The 15,061-nt window shown below is 29.3% G+C and overlaps 2 protein-coding genes across 2 annotated transcripts; both read right to left on the bottom strand.

Annotated features, from left to right (window-relative positions):
• Positions 1-536: 536 nt before the first annotated feature.
• LOC118061014 (epoxide hydrolase 3-like) lies at positions 537-2,814 on the bottom strand. Its single transcript, XM_035074352.2, has 3 exons — positions 2,281-2,814; positions 1,384-1,628; positions 537-1,102 (listed from the first exon to the last, which is right to left on the bottom strand). The coding sequence occupies exons 1-3, from the start codon at positions 2,758-2,760 to the stop codon at positions 820-822; spliced, it is 1,008 nt and encodes a 335-aa protein (XP_034930243.1). The 5' UTR covers positions 2,761-2,814; the 3' UTR covers positions 537-819.
• Positions 2,815-12,869: 10,055 nt separating this feature from the next.
• On the bottom strand, positions 12,870-14,771 carry LOC118061012 (epoxide hydrolase 3-like). Its single transcript, XM_035074350.2, has 3 exons — positions 14,190-14,771; positions 13,785-14,029; positions 12,870-13,370 (listed from the first exon to the last, which is right to left on the bottom strand). Exons 1-3 carry the CDS (start codon positions 14,664-14,666, stop codon positions 13,124-13,126), a joined length of 969 nt encoding a protein of 322 aa, XP_034930241.1. The 5' UTR covers positions 14,667-14,771; the 3' UTR covers positions 12,870-13,123.
• Positions 14,772-15,061: the final 290 nt, after the last annotated feature.

The raw sequence follows: 15,061 nt of genomic DNA, 5'->3' as shown, positions 1-15,061 counted from the left end.
AGATAAAAAGTAAAGTCAGGGATGTTTCAAAAATATAACAATACCAAATATTATATATACACACGTTTCGCGCGAGCACTTTCAAAAACCAGAATAGAGCCAACTTGGAAACTATTTCTTGTAAATATATTCAGTATAGAAAAACAATATGTGCAATGCATTAATTTTAATGGCAACAATTAACAGGCAAGTATATTAAAAAACATAAATAAAAGAAATATAATAATACGATTGAGGAAAAAATATACTATATAAGGGTATTTCCTCTTTGTTTTCCCGTTTCTCTTGACAAAAAGAAAGGGCCATGTTGTGTTGTCGGATGCTTGTAGAATTTTCCAGGCTTTCTATTTTGGAGAATTCGGTTGTTTTCTTTTTTTTTTTTTTTTTATTTTATTAACGTGTATATCTTAATTTACTTGCATGTATCTTAACTAATTCCATAAACCTTGAAATTATTGATCATATAAGTCTTAAATAACTCTAAAATTTATAACACTCGAATTGATGATTTCTAAAAAATAAATTTAGAATATAACTATTTAAACCGAACCTTTTTTTTTTTTTTTTGGGTAGACGCAAAAGCTTACAAATGGACCGACCACCCATGCATTAACAGCCTTTCTTTTTCCTTCGTTTTGGCCCACGAGCATAAGATTCTGTCGTGAGGGTCTAGGCAATGGCATTTCTTTCACGAACACTTTTGTTTTCAGAGATTCTTACACACAACTTGTTCATTGAACAAGAATTATTCTATCTCAACCCCACAGGAGCATGCAAGCTTTGAACATACGAATGCACAGACTTGAATTCTTTATCTCTTCAGCTAACACAACAGGAGGGAAACCAAGAAAGCGAACTAAACTTTTGAAAGAAGTCGTAAATGTGCTTACTGATCTCTTCAGGTTTCTCTTCATTGATAAAATGACCCACACCTTCCATCACAACTATGTCCTGTAGAAATGGAACGTCTCTTTTGAACCCGCCCTTGGCTATATAATCCTTGGCACCGAGAGAATTATAGGTGAGGTCCTGATCACCCACGATAAACTTGACCGGAACTTTTATTTGAGCTCCAGTCCATGGTGCGGTAAGTTCCCAGTTCCTGCAACAGGGAAGGTAAGAGGAATTAGGAAAAAAAATGAAGCAGGAATGATGATGGGGAAAAGAGGAAATAAAACTTGCACATGATCAGGTAAGCAACATAAGCAAAGGTCTTCATTTCAAGAGCTATATAGCATGCTGAAACACTTGGAAATATTAAGACTCCTGGGTATGGATTCCAATTCAATCTCTTAATGAAAGATAATAAAGTCCCTCTGTCCCAATCCATACGCATTACCAGGAAAGACCAACAAACTGAACAAACATGGAAGGAAGACATACCGGTCAAGATTTCGGTAATAGTTCAATCCTCCAGTAAAGCCTTTCTGCTCAAACTTGCTGGTGTAGTACTTGACATCTTCTTCAGACAACCAAGAGGGTAAGACAACTGGAGTGTCCAGAGGCTTTCCATTAAACCCTTGGCCTTTAGGTAAAAAGATAGGAGCTGGAGTGCGGTAGGTTAAGAATTCCTTGATAACTTTCTCTGTACCTATCTCTGCAAACTCAGCTTCAATCTCTCCAGGCTCCTACAAAAACAATCGAGCAGTTCCTCCATTAAAATGGGTTTTGTACATCTTCATAAGAAGACAATTATGATAAACTATACTAGACCAAAATTTAAAACTTTCTCAAGTGTGCCCAAGAACAGTTAGATAACAAAGTTGCCTGATGCCATGAATGATTATTTAAGCTTCAGCTAAAATTATACTGTTAAATAATCATTTCAGCTAGAACAGCTGGTCAAATTCGTAGCTACTAGCTAATTACTACCAAAAAGCCCAATCTAATCCATCCCAATCAAATAATCACTGCAAATATCAAACAAAATATAAAATAGATGATAATCCAATTCCTATACTACACAAAGGGTCGAAGATTTATTAGCATAACAATCAAAAGTCTATAACTTGGTGATTAAACACTTCATATAACAAAAGAAAAGATGGTTCAATTCAAATAAACAACTGCAAATGCCTGATCTTTTCATACCTGTCAAAGGATCCCTTCAAATAGCAAACATACCTACAAATCTACTAACGTAATCCATGTAATCCAGAAAAGGCGAAAGATTTGCGAGAACAAGTTTACAATTTGACATCACAAAACAGTATGCAGTCAAGAAAGTAACTTTGATTCTGAAAATCAACAACCCATCATTAAAACAACAATACAACAAACCTGGAATCTGTTAATATAATAATCGTCACCATAAACAGCCTTCAAAGTCGCAATAACTTTCCTACTGGGATTCCTTGGATTAAACAAAACGCTCAAGTTAACCAAAGCCTTAACTCTATCTGGTCTAAACAAAGCCAAATGCCAAGCTATCAAAGCACCCCAATCATGTCCCACAACAAAAACACTCTCTTGATTCGGAGCTACAACATCAAGCAACCCAATCAAATCACCAACCACATGGAGAACGGTGTAGCTTGTAACTTCAGCTGGCGCATCTGTGTCACCATACCCTCTCAAGTCCGGTGCCACAGCTCTGTAGCCAAGTGAGGATAGAGCCTCAATCTGGTGTCTCCAGGAATACCATAGTTGAGGGAATCCATGGACGAAGAGAATAACTGGGGCATTCTCTGGACCTTTGATTGCTACATGAATATTAATGCCATTGACATTAATGGTTCTGTGTTCTACGGAGGAGGCCATGGTTTCTGTGCTTGTGTTAAGAGTTGTGGGTTGGGTTTTTCAGGCCTTGCAAGGTGACGGTTTAAAGTAGTTGGGTGAGACGATGCGTAGGAAACATATATATATATATATATATATATATATATATATATATAGATTACTACAAATGATGTTAGCAATATTATTAGTAAATGAAGTCAATTTAACGTATTAGGTTATCAGCAATTCCAATTAAGAGATTAGCATTGAAAATGATTTTCTTATTTCGATATTTTTTTATTTTTCTAAATATATAATATTTAATAAAGAAACTAAATCATGAATTAATGTGTAAAATCTAAAAATACCAAATTAAAGTAATGATGGGAATTAGACTCGATCATACTTAAATTTGTGGGTTTTATTATTATTTTTTCAATAAGTAATAAATATGTATAAATGTTATTAAATTAGACTCCAAATATATACATTTATATCATATACATATGCTAGTAGAATATTTGTATTTTTAAAATATAATATATAATATTTATGATCTTTTCATTTAAAATATGTATACATATATTAATTTTATTTTATGTTAAACAATAATAGTACTTAGATAATGAAAACACTAAACTTTATAGATAGAAATAAATATCTAAATTTATCAATGAATATAATTTAATAAATACTTTATGATGAAATTGTAAAATAAAAATCTGATTTACGTTAACTTGATTTCTTGATCGGAATAAGAAAATATCATATATGTTTCTATTTCTTAATTCAAATTTGACCTTGAATGATTTGTATTAGATAATATAATACGGAGGCTTGCTTGCGTGCTTGCTTTCCTCCAGGTTTTGTGCAATACACGCGGAGCGGGCCAAATAAGGTGGAGGCATATTTGTTTTTATATTTTAAAAAAAATTAAAATTTTTTTAATTTTTTATCTATTTTAAATTAATATGTTTTTAGTATTTTTTAAATTATTTTAATGTGTTGATGTTAAAAATAAATTTTTAAAAATAAAAAATATATAATTAATATTATATTTAGTATAAAATATTATTTAAAAAATAACCGTTATTACATTGTAAAACAAGCAGTCGAGTTTAGGCTTCCCACGTAATACCCATAAAGGAGGTCAAATAGCTAATTTTCTTGAATCACAGGGACAGGAAACCTCATTCCCTTTATAATTTCTCTTTGATTTCAAAGTTGATTCCAAGCACAAGTGTACACGCAAAGGTATATTATATTCAGTGTTTGTGTGGGACCAAATAAGCCCTAACATTTTAACGATTTAAATAGCAGATATTATGATGATATTGATATTATTAGCTTGGATTTTATTATTAGCAGCTCTCCAATTGGTTCACAACTCATAAGCTGGCAATAAGTCTTGATGGTTATATATAATACCACTAATCATATACCTTCAACTTCTATATGCAAGGAGAAAAATGCTAAGATTTTTTTAAATTTTATGAAGTAAAGCTTAGATTTCATCCAAGTAAGGAGTTCTAATTTCAATTTCTATGAAATTAACTTCAACTTGATTGGAAGTTTCATAATTTTCTTGAATTGAGAATTAGAGTTTTTGAACATAAAATTTAAAGAAAATGCAAAGTTTATTGAAACTATACCTATTAGGGTGATAGTAATGGCCTTGAATGTGGAGGGGTGCAATGAAAGGAATAATAATAATAAAAAAAGAAAAAGAAAAAGAACAGATTTAAGAACCGGCCACTGGAGGGGAAGAAAAAAAGAGAAGGAGAAATTATGACTTCCATGTTAATTAATTGAGATGTGCTGTTATAATGTAGTTACTAATTATAACTTGGAAGGAAAAGGAACCTTCATTCCTTAGGGTTAGGCCAAAGTAGAAATCAACTAATTAACTTAGTATAAATGACCATGACCCTAGGAGGTCATAAAGAAACAGGTTACTATGTATAAGGTGAAAGCATGGATGTATCTAATAAGGAAGTAGGATCGGAGATAGAATTGGAAATACATGTTTATATATTGATGAAAATAGGAAAGGTTTGTCGCCCTGATTCCTAAGGTAATTCAAACATGAAGACAATAGAATCCAGGGAGGGTACTTTCATAGAAGTTGTAGACATGAATGTTAGCTTTCCAACAAATTTAACTCCGCCTAATTTGAAGTTCTAGAACTTCAAATATGAATAAAATTCTAAATGGAGGTTGAGTTGTCGCCATACTAGTAGATTCGGCCAAGTAGATAAAACGACAAAATTTAACCATAATAAGGGTAGAATTCGGTTTTATAATTGATTGTAGGGTAAATTATCGATAATAGAATCAATTAATATAAATAATAGAATCAATTTACGTGTATTTTAATTAATTTCACTAACGTTGAAGTTAATGATTATATAAACTTTCATTTTCATTGATCTTAAAATTTATAAAACTTAAATTAATAATTTATATAAAATAAATTCAGAATCTAACCATTTAAAATATATTTTTTAACATTATTGATTGTTTTTTTTTTTTTTTTAAATAGAAGCAAAAGCTTACAAATGACCCACCACCCATGCATTAACAACCTTTCTTTTTCCTTCGTTTTGGCCCACGAGCATAAGATTCTATCGTGAGAGTCTAGGCAATGGCCTTTCTTTCATGAACACTTTTGTTTTCAGAAATTCTTACACAAAACTTGTTCATTGAACAAGAATTATTTTAATAAATTGATGTTGCAGAGTTTACAAGAGTAATTGTTCCATGCTTTGCTATGGGTACCAAAAGACAATTTAAACCATGAAAAATTTGCATTCATTGTTAATATATTTTTTTATTTTAAAAAAATAATAATTATAAAATCAAAATTTATTTTATATGAAGTAGATTTAAAAAAAATATCTAGACAATAACATTTTTAATTAGCTTAATCCAACCCAACATATCCCAGCAAACTAGTGACTTGGATTATGGTGTTCACCTAGTCTAATAACATTGTTTTTCTAAGACAGTTATTTTAATTATATGACAATAAAAAATATATGCTATTAGAGAAATAATATGATAAGATTTTTTAAAAATTTAATGATGAATTGTAAACCAAACTTGCTAATATATATAAATATTGTTACTCATATTTAAAAACAAAGTAAAAAATGAATGGTATCTAATAAAATAACATCTAAAATATATTCTTAATTGATTTAAGAGTTTAATAAATTAATATATTTCAAATTAATTAATTAATTGTAAAAAATGTAAATGTATATTAATTAAAAACAAAAACTGGTCAGACATGTGAGCTTGACCTAAATTAAAAAGTCTAGACACACTAGAGTTTTGTTTATTATTATTCTTTTCATAGGTTATTCATTCCTGTTTTTTAATTAAATAGGTGGTGGATTGCCTATAGTGGTAAATAACTTGTCATTTGATTTTGCCCATGGTAACTAGAAAATCTAAAGTAAGGTTTTCTCTAAAATCCTTGTTTCAATTCATTTCATCCAAAAACATATCAAACACACTATACAAACTGCAATTACAAAATACCCCAAAATAACTAACAAATTTAATTAAATCTCAAAAATCAAAATCAAACTTGATCTATTGATCTCACCATGTTTAAAGAGAAAAAACCAATATCATCAAACTCCTCTAATCAAAATAGAATTTTTTTACACCAAACTTGATAATTTTGGTTGTTAGAATCATGACAATTAACAACTTCCTCTCTCTGCTATTATTTTTTCGACGAGCTTCTCTCTCCTTTTTCAAACATATGAATTAAAAAATAAATAAAATAAATTTTTTTATCAAAATAAAAATTGTTGTGCATTTGAAGTTAGTCATATATTTTCTTCTATGTTTTACATTTTAGTCTTTTATCTTTTAATGTAGTATTTCTACCATAATTTTAGCTAATTAGGCTATAGAAAGGTTCTATGAAAAAAATCAAAACTCAAAAAGAAAAAAATAAACAATTGTTTCATTATTCATATAAACAAACAGTAACCCACATTTAGTTGTTTTAGTTTTTTGTTATTATTTTGTACAAGTGGATGACATAATAATCAAAACAATAATATTGGGTTGTCCATCATGGGCAAGCTTATGTTCAAAAACCAATTTAAGAAAAGTTAAAACTCTATTGGAATTTTTTAAAATTATAGAACCCTATTCAGTTTGGTGGGTCAAGCTATTAACATGGTACATAATATAAATTAGGTTTTAAATCAAATCAGATAGAAATTAATTTAATTAAATCTAATTAACTAAATAAATCAATAAATAACCTTATTAAAACTTAACTGAGTTTGGGTTTGACTTAAATAAATATTTTAAATTTATATTATTGAGGGTTCACTATCAAATGAATGGTGGAAAAGTGTTTGTTTTTTTTTTTTTTTTTTACATTTGTGATTTAACAAAACTCATGACCCTCTTTTTATAAGGTAACTTGTAATGAACCTCACACCCCACGAAAAAATTAAAAGGTTGTTTGTTTACGCGGCTGCGGCTATGTTTTAATTAAAACACAATTTCCAGTTGTTTGGTAATTAAAAAAATAATTTACTGTGCATGGATCCCATATAATTTTTGCTTCTGAAACGCTGTTAATGAAAAGCAAAGAAATCCTGCTTTTCACGCACTGTGTATGCTAATTACACTGTTCACTAAAAAGTGCAATTAGAGTGAACAGTGTACATTGGTACACTGTTCACTTTAAAAAAATAATAAACAGTGCAATTCACTTGCACTGTTCGCACTTTTTTTTTTTCAATGTGTTAATTTTATTAATATTTTTTTAAAAAAAAAAACTAGTTTAAAGTGAATTAAGTTCATTCGCACTGTGATGTGAAAAATATTTTTTTTTCAAAAAACTAGTATAAAGTGAATTAAATTCACTCGCACTGTAATATCAATTTTATATCTGGTAATATTTTATCTAATTTTATTACACGCTCAAAAAATTATGAAAACTGGAGTTCTTATCGGATGAATTTTGTACGTAATGGAATTATAAATAGTTTAATGGAATAATAAAAAAATATTTTATATAAAGTATTATTTATTTTATGATGTAATATGAGTAATTAATTCTACAATATTTAAATTTAAAACCATCAATATTAATATAAATTTTTTAAAATTATTTTATAACTTTAATAAAAGTATTTTTAACCAAACACATTAAACTATTTTTTCTTCAACCTCAATTTTAACCACAGTTTTAACCAAACACCTATTTTTTCAAACCAACCTCAACTAAAAATAATTTTTATAAAATAATTTTTTTCAAACTACAACCATAATAGTTATCGCAATATCAAATACACTCTAAATAAACCATGGTTGCCCTTTCGATAAAAATCCCAAAAAATACACATACGATTTTAGTGCGTAATATATTGTGAGGGAAAAACTAATTCTAGCTCTCACAATTTCAAGCTTTTAGGCCATTAAATTTCATCGACTCTTTCACTAAACGGTCCCCTCTCCACTCTCAGTTATTATTCACCGACTCTCCACAGGTTTAAAAAAGTTAATTTTTGCAAGAAAAATTAATGGAGTTGGTTACTCTTGGACTAATAAAACTCAGCTATGTTACTATAATTATGTATATGGACAAATTAAAATACAAGGAGATGATAATTAAGGTTAAGGATACGAAATGAAAAATAAAAGATGTGATGGAGCAAATATAACTCAACCACCTTGAATAGAGGTGATTATTTTCAATTTGGTTTGGATTTTATTAAAGAAAAGTAACCAAATCAAATTTAAAAAAAAAAAAAAAACCGAAATCAGTTCAAACTAACTAGTTTCGGTTTGGTTCAGTTTTTTAGGACAAAAACTAGTTCGGTTTGGTTTTTTTCGGTTTGGCTCGGTTTTTTCAATTTAGCTCGTTTTTTTCTTGTTTGGCCTTGTTTTTTTTCTACTTTTTTCAGTTTCAAGTTTATAAAACCGAAATCGAACCGGTCGGTTTTCTCAAAATTTTAATCGTTTCAATTGGTTTTTTTTCACGGTTTGGTTTTTTTTATTTTTCTTGATTTAATCAGTTTTTTAGTTTTTTTGCTCACTCCTAACTCTAAGAAGCCATTACTTGTGTTTTTCTAATGGGAAGGACCAATGGTCCTGGACTATATAATTCAAATAATTATTTCTTATCTTAATTATTTTTTTAATGTTTGAACACTGAACTTTTAGACCCTGTTTATTTTTGTTTTTCAAAAAAATTATTAACAATATTTAATTTTTTTTATTTATATATTTGCTTTAAATTAATTTTTTTATTATTTTAAATCGTTTTAATGTGTTAATATTAAAAGTAAATTTTTAAAAAATAAAAACAATATTATTTTAATATATTTTTAAAGTAAAAACATTTTAAAAAATTATTATTATCACAATATCAAATAGGCTTGGCACAAATAGGACTAAGCTGGAAGAGGTAAACTAATTGCTAATCTTGATTACTCTTGTAAATACTAAAAATAAAGATATAAAAATAAATTTATTTATGGGAAAGGAAAAGGTAAGCTTTTAAACTAAAAATGGTGTTCATCTGAATAAATCCTAATACAAGCAGACCCTCACCCCTGAACAAAAATGTTCTCGTATCTTCAAACGCCCAGATGAGCTATATATATATACTAGATATTTGACCCGCGCGATGCCGCAGGTTATTTTTTTTGCATAAAAAATATCAAAACAAATAAAAATTTAAAAATCTTAGGTTTTTCTGCAAAACTATATCCAAGAATCTTGGGTTTGGCTGCAACGTCTGACCTAAGAGTAATATTTATAATATTAATAATAAAATTAAACTTGCATGACCCAAATTTAAGTGAGCCTGACTGCAACACCGGACCCAAGAATATTGGATGTGGGTCTAGCTATAAAGTCGTGTAATAAAAGTGTGATAATTAAATAGATTAATTAAAAAAAAAACAAAGAAAAAAAATCAACATAAAGGAAAAAACTAATGAAGAAAAAGAAAAAAAATTGAATTAATTGGGTTAACTCTTTAAACCAGGTTATCCTGTAAAACCTGGGATTCACATCATGAAAGTTTGATAACTAAATAGAAAAAAAATGACGGATTTACTCAGAATTAACTGGGTTAACCCATCAAACCAAGTTAACCCGTCAAGCCCAGGACACGTGTCATGAAAGTATGAAAGTCTGATAATTAAATAAAAAAAAATTAACTTTAACAAACTAAACTAAATGAAAAAAATAACTTGTCAAATCAGGCCAATCCATCAAACTCGAGATTCGTATCATGAAAATCTGATAACTAAATAAAAAAAAAAATTTAACATTAACAAACTAAATCAAACAAAAAAAATTCATTAAAAAAATTAAAAAGAGAGAAAAAAAAGAGGAAAAAATAGTTATATAATACAATATAATATAACACAATATAATAATATTTATAATTATAATAATATAATATATTAATAAGTAAATATATTAGTAAAAGGCGTGACATGCTCGGGCAATGCCGCAGGCTTGTAGCATGCTTGTGCATTATTGTGGATTTGTGTAAAAAATCATATAAAAAAATTGTTACCATTCACAATATTTCAAAGGAAAAAACTACAAAGCTATATTCCCAACCAGCTCAATATTAAAAAAAAAAAATCGACAAAAAAAATTATGAAAAAAAAAACAAAAAAAAACAATGAAAAAAGAAGATGACAATTTTGGAAGAACAAAAAGCAAAAAAAAAAAAAATAAATAAAAAAACATGTAGGGAAAGTTAAAGCTAAATTTTCAACCAGCTAAATATTAAAATCATTTAAAAAAACACTGTAGCAATCTGTAGTGTTTTGTGAGGAAATATACAACTATAATTATCAACCAGTTCAATATTAAAAAAAAATTCAATAAAGATAATTTTGACAAATATAAAAAAAAAAAACGAAAGGAAAAAAGACATCCAGGGAAACACTATAATAATCTATAGTGTTTCATGAGAAAATCTACAGTTGTAATTTTTAACCAGCTCAATATCAAAAACAATAAAAACGACAAAGACAATTTAAAAAAAAAACATAAGAAAAAAAAAAGTATATGGAAAAACACTGTAGCAATCAACGATGTTTTAAGGAAAAAAAAGCCAAATTGTTAACCGATTCAGTATGAAAAAAATAAATTTGACAAAAACATATTTTGAAAAAAAAACATCAATAAAAAAAAATATGTAGGGAAACACTATAGCAAGGCAAAAATTATGTGGGAAAACACTGTAGCAATCTACAGTGTTTTAAATAACTACAAAGCTAAATTCTCAATCGGCTTAATATGAAAAAAAATAAAATCGACAAAGATAATTCTGAAAAAAAAATATTTAATAAAAAATCCATGTAGAGAAATACTACAACAATCTAGTGTTTTAAAGAAAAAAAAAATTAAAAAAAAAACTAAATTATAAATCAGCCCAATAGTAAAAAAAAATAAAATAAAAAAAATAATTATGAAAAAAAAAAATATATATATATAAAGAAGAAAGACAATTTTGGGAAAATTTAAAAAAAAAAAAAAAGTGGGGAAAGCTAAAGCTAAAGCTAAATTCTCAACCAATTCAATATTGAAAAAATAAATTTGACAAAGATAATTTTAAAAAAAAAAACATGTGGAGGAAACACTGTAGCCAAACAAAAACCATGTAAGGGAAACATTGTAACAATTCATAGTGTTTGTTTTTTTTTTTAAAAAAAAAAAAAAGCTAAAAAGCTAAGTTCTCAACCAACTCAATATATAAAAGAACCTGACAAAGACTTTTCAAAAAAAAAAAAAAAGAGTCAATTTTGGGTAAAAGAAATGAAAAAAGAAACATGTAAAAAAAAGAAAACAAAAGCTAGAAAAAAAACACGCGGGGAAAGCTACAGTGTTTTAAAGAAAAAAACCAAAAAAACTAAAATTTCAACCAGCTCAATAGCAAAAAAAGTAAAATCAACAAAAATAATTCTGAAAAGATTAAAAAAATATATGTAAAAAATGACAATTGTGGGAAAAAAGAAAAAGAAATAAATAAAAAAAAAAAAACATGTGGGGAAAGCTAAAGCTAGATTATCAGCCAACTCAATATTGAAATAATAAATTCGATAAAGATAATTTTTTAAAAAAAATATGTGGGGAACACTGCAGTAAAACAAAAACTATGTAGGGAAACACTGTAGTAATCCATATTGCTTTTTAAAAAAAAAAAAACTACAAAGCTAAATTCTTAACCAATGCAATATAAAAAAATAAAATCTACAAAGACCATTTTAAAAAAAAAAAGAATAAACAAATCACAAAAAAAAATAAAATAATGTATGAGTACATTATAGCAATCCACAATATTTTAAAGAAAAAAAGATACATAGTTAAATTTTCAACCAGCTCAATATTTAAAAAAATTAGCAAAGATAATTTTGAAAAAAAAAATAAAAAAAAAAAGAAGTCAATTTTGGGTAAAAAAAATAAAAAAAAAACATGTAAAAAAAATGAAGAAGAAACAAAAGTAGGAAAAAAGAAAAAAAGAAAAGCAAAAAAAAAAAATGCTACAGAAAAAAAAACAAAAGCAGAAAAAAAAAAAAGCTGAAAAGAAAAACAAAAAAAAAACTGCTACAGTAGCTGCTACAGTGAAAACACCACGCGTTTTAGAATTCTTTAATATATATATATATATATATATATAAAAAGAGAATATAGTAATTGTTATTTTTTAAAATATTTTTTATATAAAAATATATTAAAATCTTTTAAAAATTAATTTTGATATTAATATATTAAAATATATATAAAAAATATTAATTAAAAATCAATTTAAAAACACTTTTAAAATATAAAAATAAATAGAAATATATACCACAGCAGAGTAGTGGATTACGCTCAAGAACAAGCAAGCAAAGGCGAGAAGCATTAGTTCAACCTGTGGTTCTTAAAGGCATGGCTCGCCATGTCTGACTACTCTCACTGCTCATGAGCGCCGATGAGGGAAAATGCTTCTATCAAACTTCTCCGTCCTTGGTCTGACCGTCTTCCCTGCTGCGATCTTGCTTAGTAAGCCTCTCGCTGACTCGACAGATTTAAAGGCTTACATATTGAAAGGAAGAGGAGATGCAGTGTGAATCTCCAAACCGAACGATCCACAAAATGAATGGCCATGGAAAGATTTATATCATAGCGTGCATTATATATGCTTTGATCAAACAAAGCAGGATTTGATTTGAGGGCATATGAAAATTACAAGGACCAGTTCCTTGAGTCGCCAGGATGATGCTTGAGAAAATGCAAAGCTCTTAAACAAACAAAGACATACATAGACATTGTTTCAAGGCATGGTTTTGCACCGCCGTGCTGGACATGCTCTAACTCTCCATCAAAGACAGCAGGAGGAGAACGAAGAAACAAACTAGAACTTTTGAAAGAAATCATAAATGTGCTTATTGATCTCATCCGCCCTCTCTTGATTGAGGAAATGCCCTACTCCTTCCATTACGACTAGTTCCTCTAAAAATGGAACGTCTCTCTTGAACCCGCCTGAGTCTATATAATCCTTCCCACCAAGAGAATTATAGGTCAGGTCCTCATCACCAATAATAAACTTGACAGGTACTGTCACCTGAGCCCCTGTCCATGGTGCGGTGAGCTCCCAGTTCCTGCAATGCGGGATGGAAAAGGATTTAGAAAAAGGAAAAATGAAGCAGACGTCAAAAAAGAGAGAACAAGATGGGATTAAATCTGTTAAAAGATCAGATCAACATAAAAAAAGCAGACGACCCCATCTCGAACGCCAGCTGACATACTGAAACAAGGCCCTTGTCCCGATCAATACACCATAGCGACATGGAAATAAGAACTTCAATTCAATGCAAGGAAAGGTAATCTCTTATAGCATCTCAAGTAAATATACAAGGCCCCTGGTCCCAATCAATGTGCAATAGTGCCATGGAAGTAACCAGAACAGAATTGAAAGACTGAAACAACACCAGACTACTGGAGATTTTCCACGGTAAAATCGACGTTGCTGAGAAATCTCAATGCACTAAATAACAACTGGAAGGGAAACACACCTATCCAGATTCCGATAATAGTTTAATCCTCCAGTAAAGCCTTTCTGCTCAAATTTGTTGGTGTAGTACTCGAAATCTTCCTCAGACAACCAAGAGGGCAAGACAAGTGGAGCATCCAGTGGGGCTCCATTTAAACCTTTACCTTTAGGTAAAAAAAGAGGTCCTGCAACTCGGTGCGTTAACAATTCCTTCAGAACTCTCTCCGTGCCTCTCTCTGCATACTCAGCTTCAATCACTCCAGGCTCCTGCAAAGACAATCAAGCAGTTTGTGTTGGAAAAATGATAGGCAAGTTCAAGATGAAAAAGATTAAGAGGAAAAAGAAAATCTTCCATTCTCAGACTAGTTGAACAAGAAAGCAACTTCATGCAAAACACAAAATAAAATGAACTGATCAAAGAAAAAACCTGAAATCTGCACATGTAGTAATCATCACCATAACGAGTCCTCAAAGTCTCAACAAATTTCTTCTCAGGATTCCTCGGAATAAACAAAACACTGGTATTAACCAGAGCTTTAACTCTATCTGGTCTAAACAAACACATATACCAAGCTATTATAGCACCCCAGTCGTGTGCCACAACAAAAACTTTATCTTCATTTGGTGCCACGACATCAAGCAACCCAATTAAATCACCAACCAAATGGAAGCATGTGTAGCTTGTAATCTCAGCTGGGGCGTCTGTGTCACCATACCCTCTCAAGTCAGGTGCCACAGATCTATAGCCAAGTGAGGATAGAGCTAAGATCTGGTATCTCCAGGAGTACCATGATTCGGGGAATCCATGGAGAAATAGAATAACCGGAGCATTCTCTGAGCCTTTGATTGCTACATGCATGGTAATGCCATTAGCATGAATGGTTCTGTGTTCTATGGAGTCCATGGTTTTTGTTTGTGCGTTGAAAGTTTTGTTCTTGATTTCTGAGATTCTTATAGTGCAAGAAAATGGAGTTTCTTCTTGTTATTTCTGATACTCCAGTGGTAATTAATAATTATTGACAGTATTTAATATATTTAAGTACACGTCTCTACCATTCCGAAGAAAAGTGAACCCCCACCGCCAAGTCCTGCATCCAGCACTGGCTCTTAGCTGACAGTATACCACCTTTGCATTAATTATTGATAGTATTTTAATTTATGTCATTTGCTTATCTTCTAAGATCTGATGACGGCGAAGAGATTTTGTTTCATATGAAAAAAGGCTTCAATTATTGAACTCTTAATTATTGATAGTATTTTAATAATTAAACTTTTAATTCATCCATATACAGGTCAAAA

This window comes from Populus alba, chromosome 10, assembly GCF_005239225.2.
Source record: "Populus alba chromosome 10, ASM523922v2, whole genome shotgun sequence".
Taxonomy (NCBI): domain Eukaryota; kingdom Viridiplantae; phylum Streptophyta; class Magnoliopsida; order Malpighiales; family Salicaceae; genus Populus; species Populus alba.
This window is presented reverse-complemented; position numbering and strand designations above follow the sequence as displayed.

Bases quoted from the DNA above. Each gene is read 5' to 3' on its own strand.
- LOC118061014 (XM_035074352.2), bottom strand. From the start codon at position 2,760: ATGGCCTCCTCCGTAGAACACAGAACCATTAATGTCAATGGCATTAAT. The intron at 1,629-2,280 runs GTTTGTTGTATT...TTGTTTTTGTAG, and splicing joins ATTATATTAACAGATTCCAG to GAGCCTGGAGAGATTGAAGC. The intron at 1,103-1,383 runs GTATGTCTTCCT...TCCCTGTTGCAG, and splicing joins TATTACCGAAATCTTGACCG to GAACTGGGAACTTACCGCAC.
- LOC118061012 (XM_035074350.2), bottom strand. From the start codon at position 14,666: ATGGACTCCATAGAACACAGAACCATTCATGCTAATGGCATTACCATG. The intron at 14,030-14,189 runs GTTTTTTCTTTG...TTGTCTTTGCAG, and splicing joins ACTACATGTGCAGATTTCAG to GAGCCTGGAGTGATTGAAGC. The intron at 13,371-13,784 runs GTGTGTTTCCCT...CCCGCATTGCAG, and splicing joins TATTATCGGAATCTGGATAG to GAACTGGGAGCTCACCGCAC.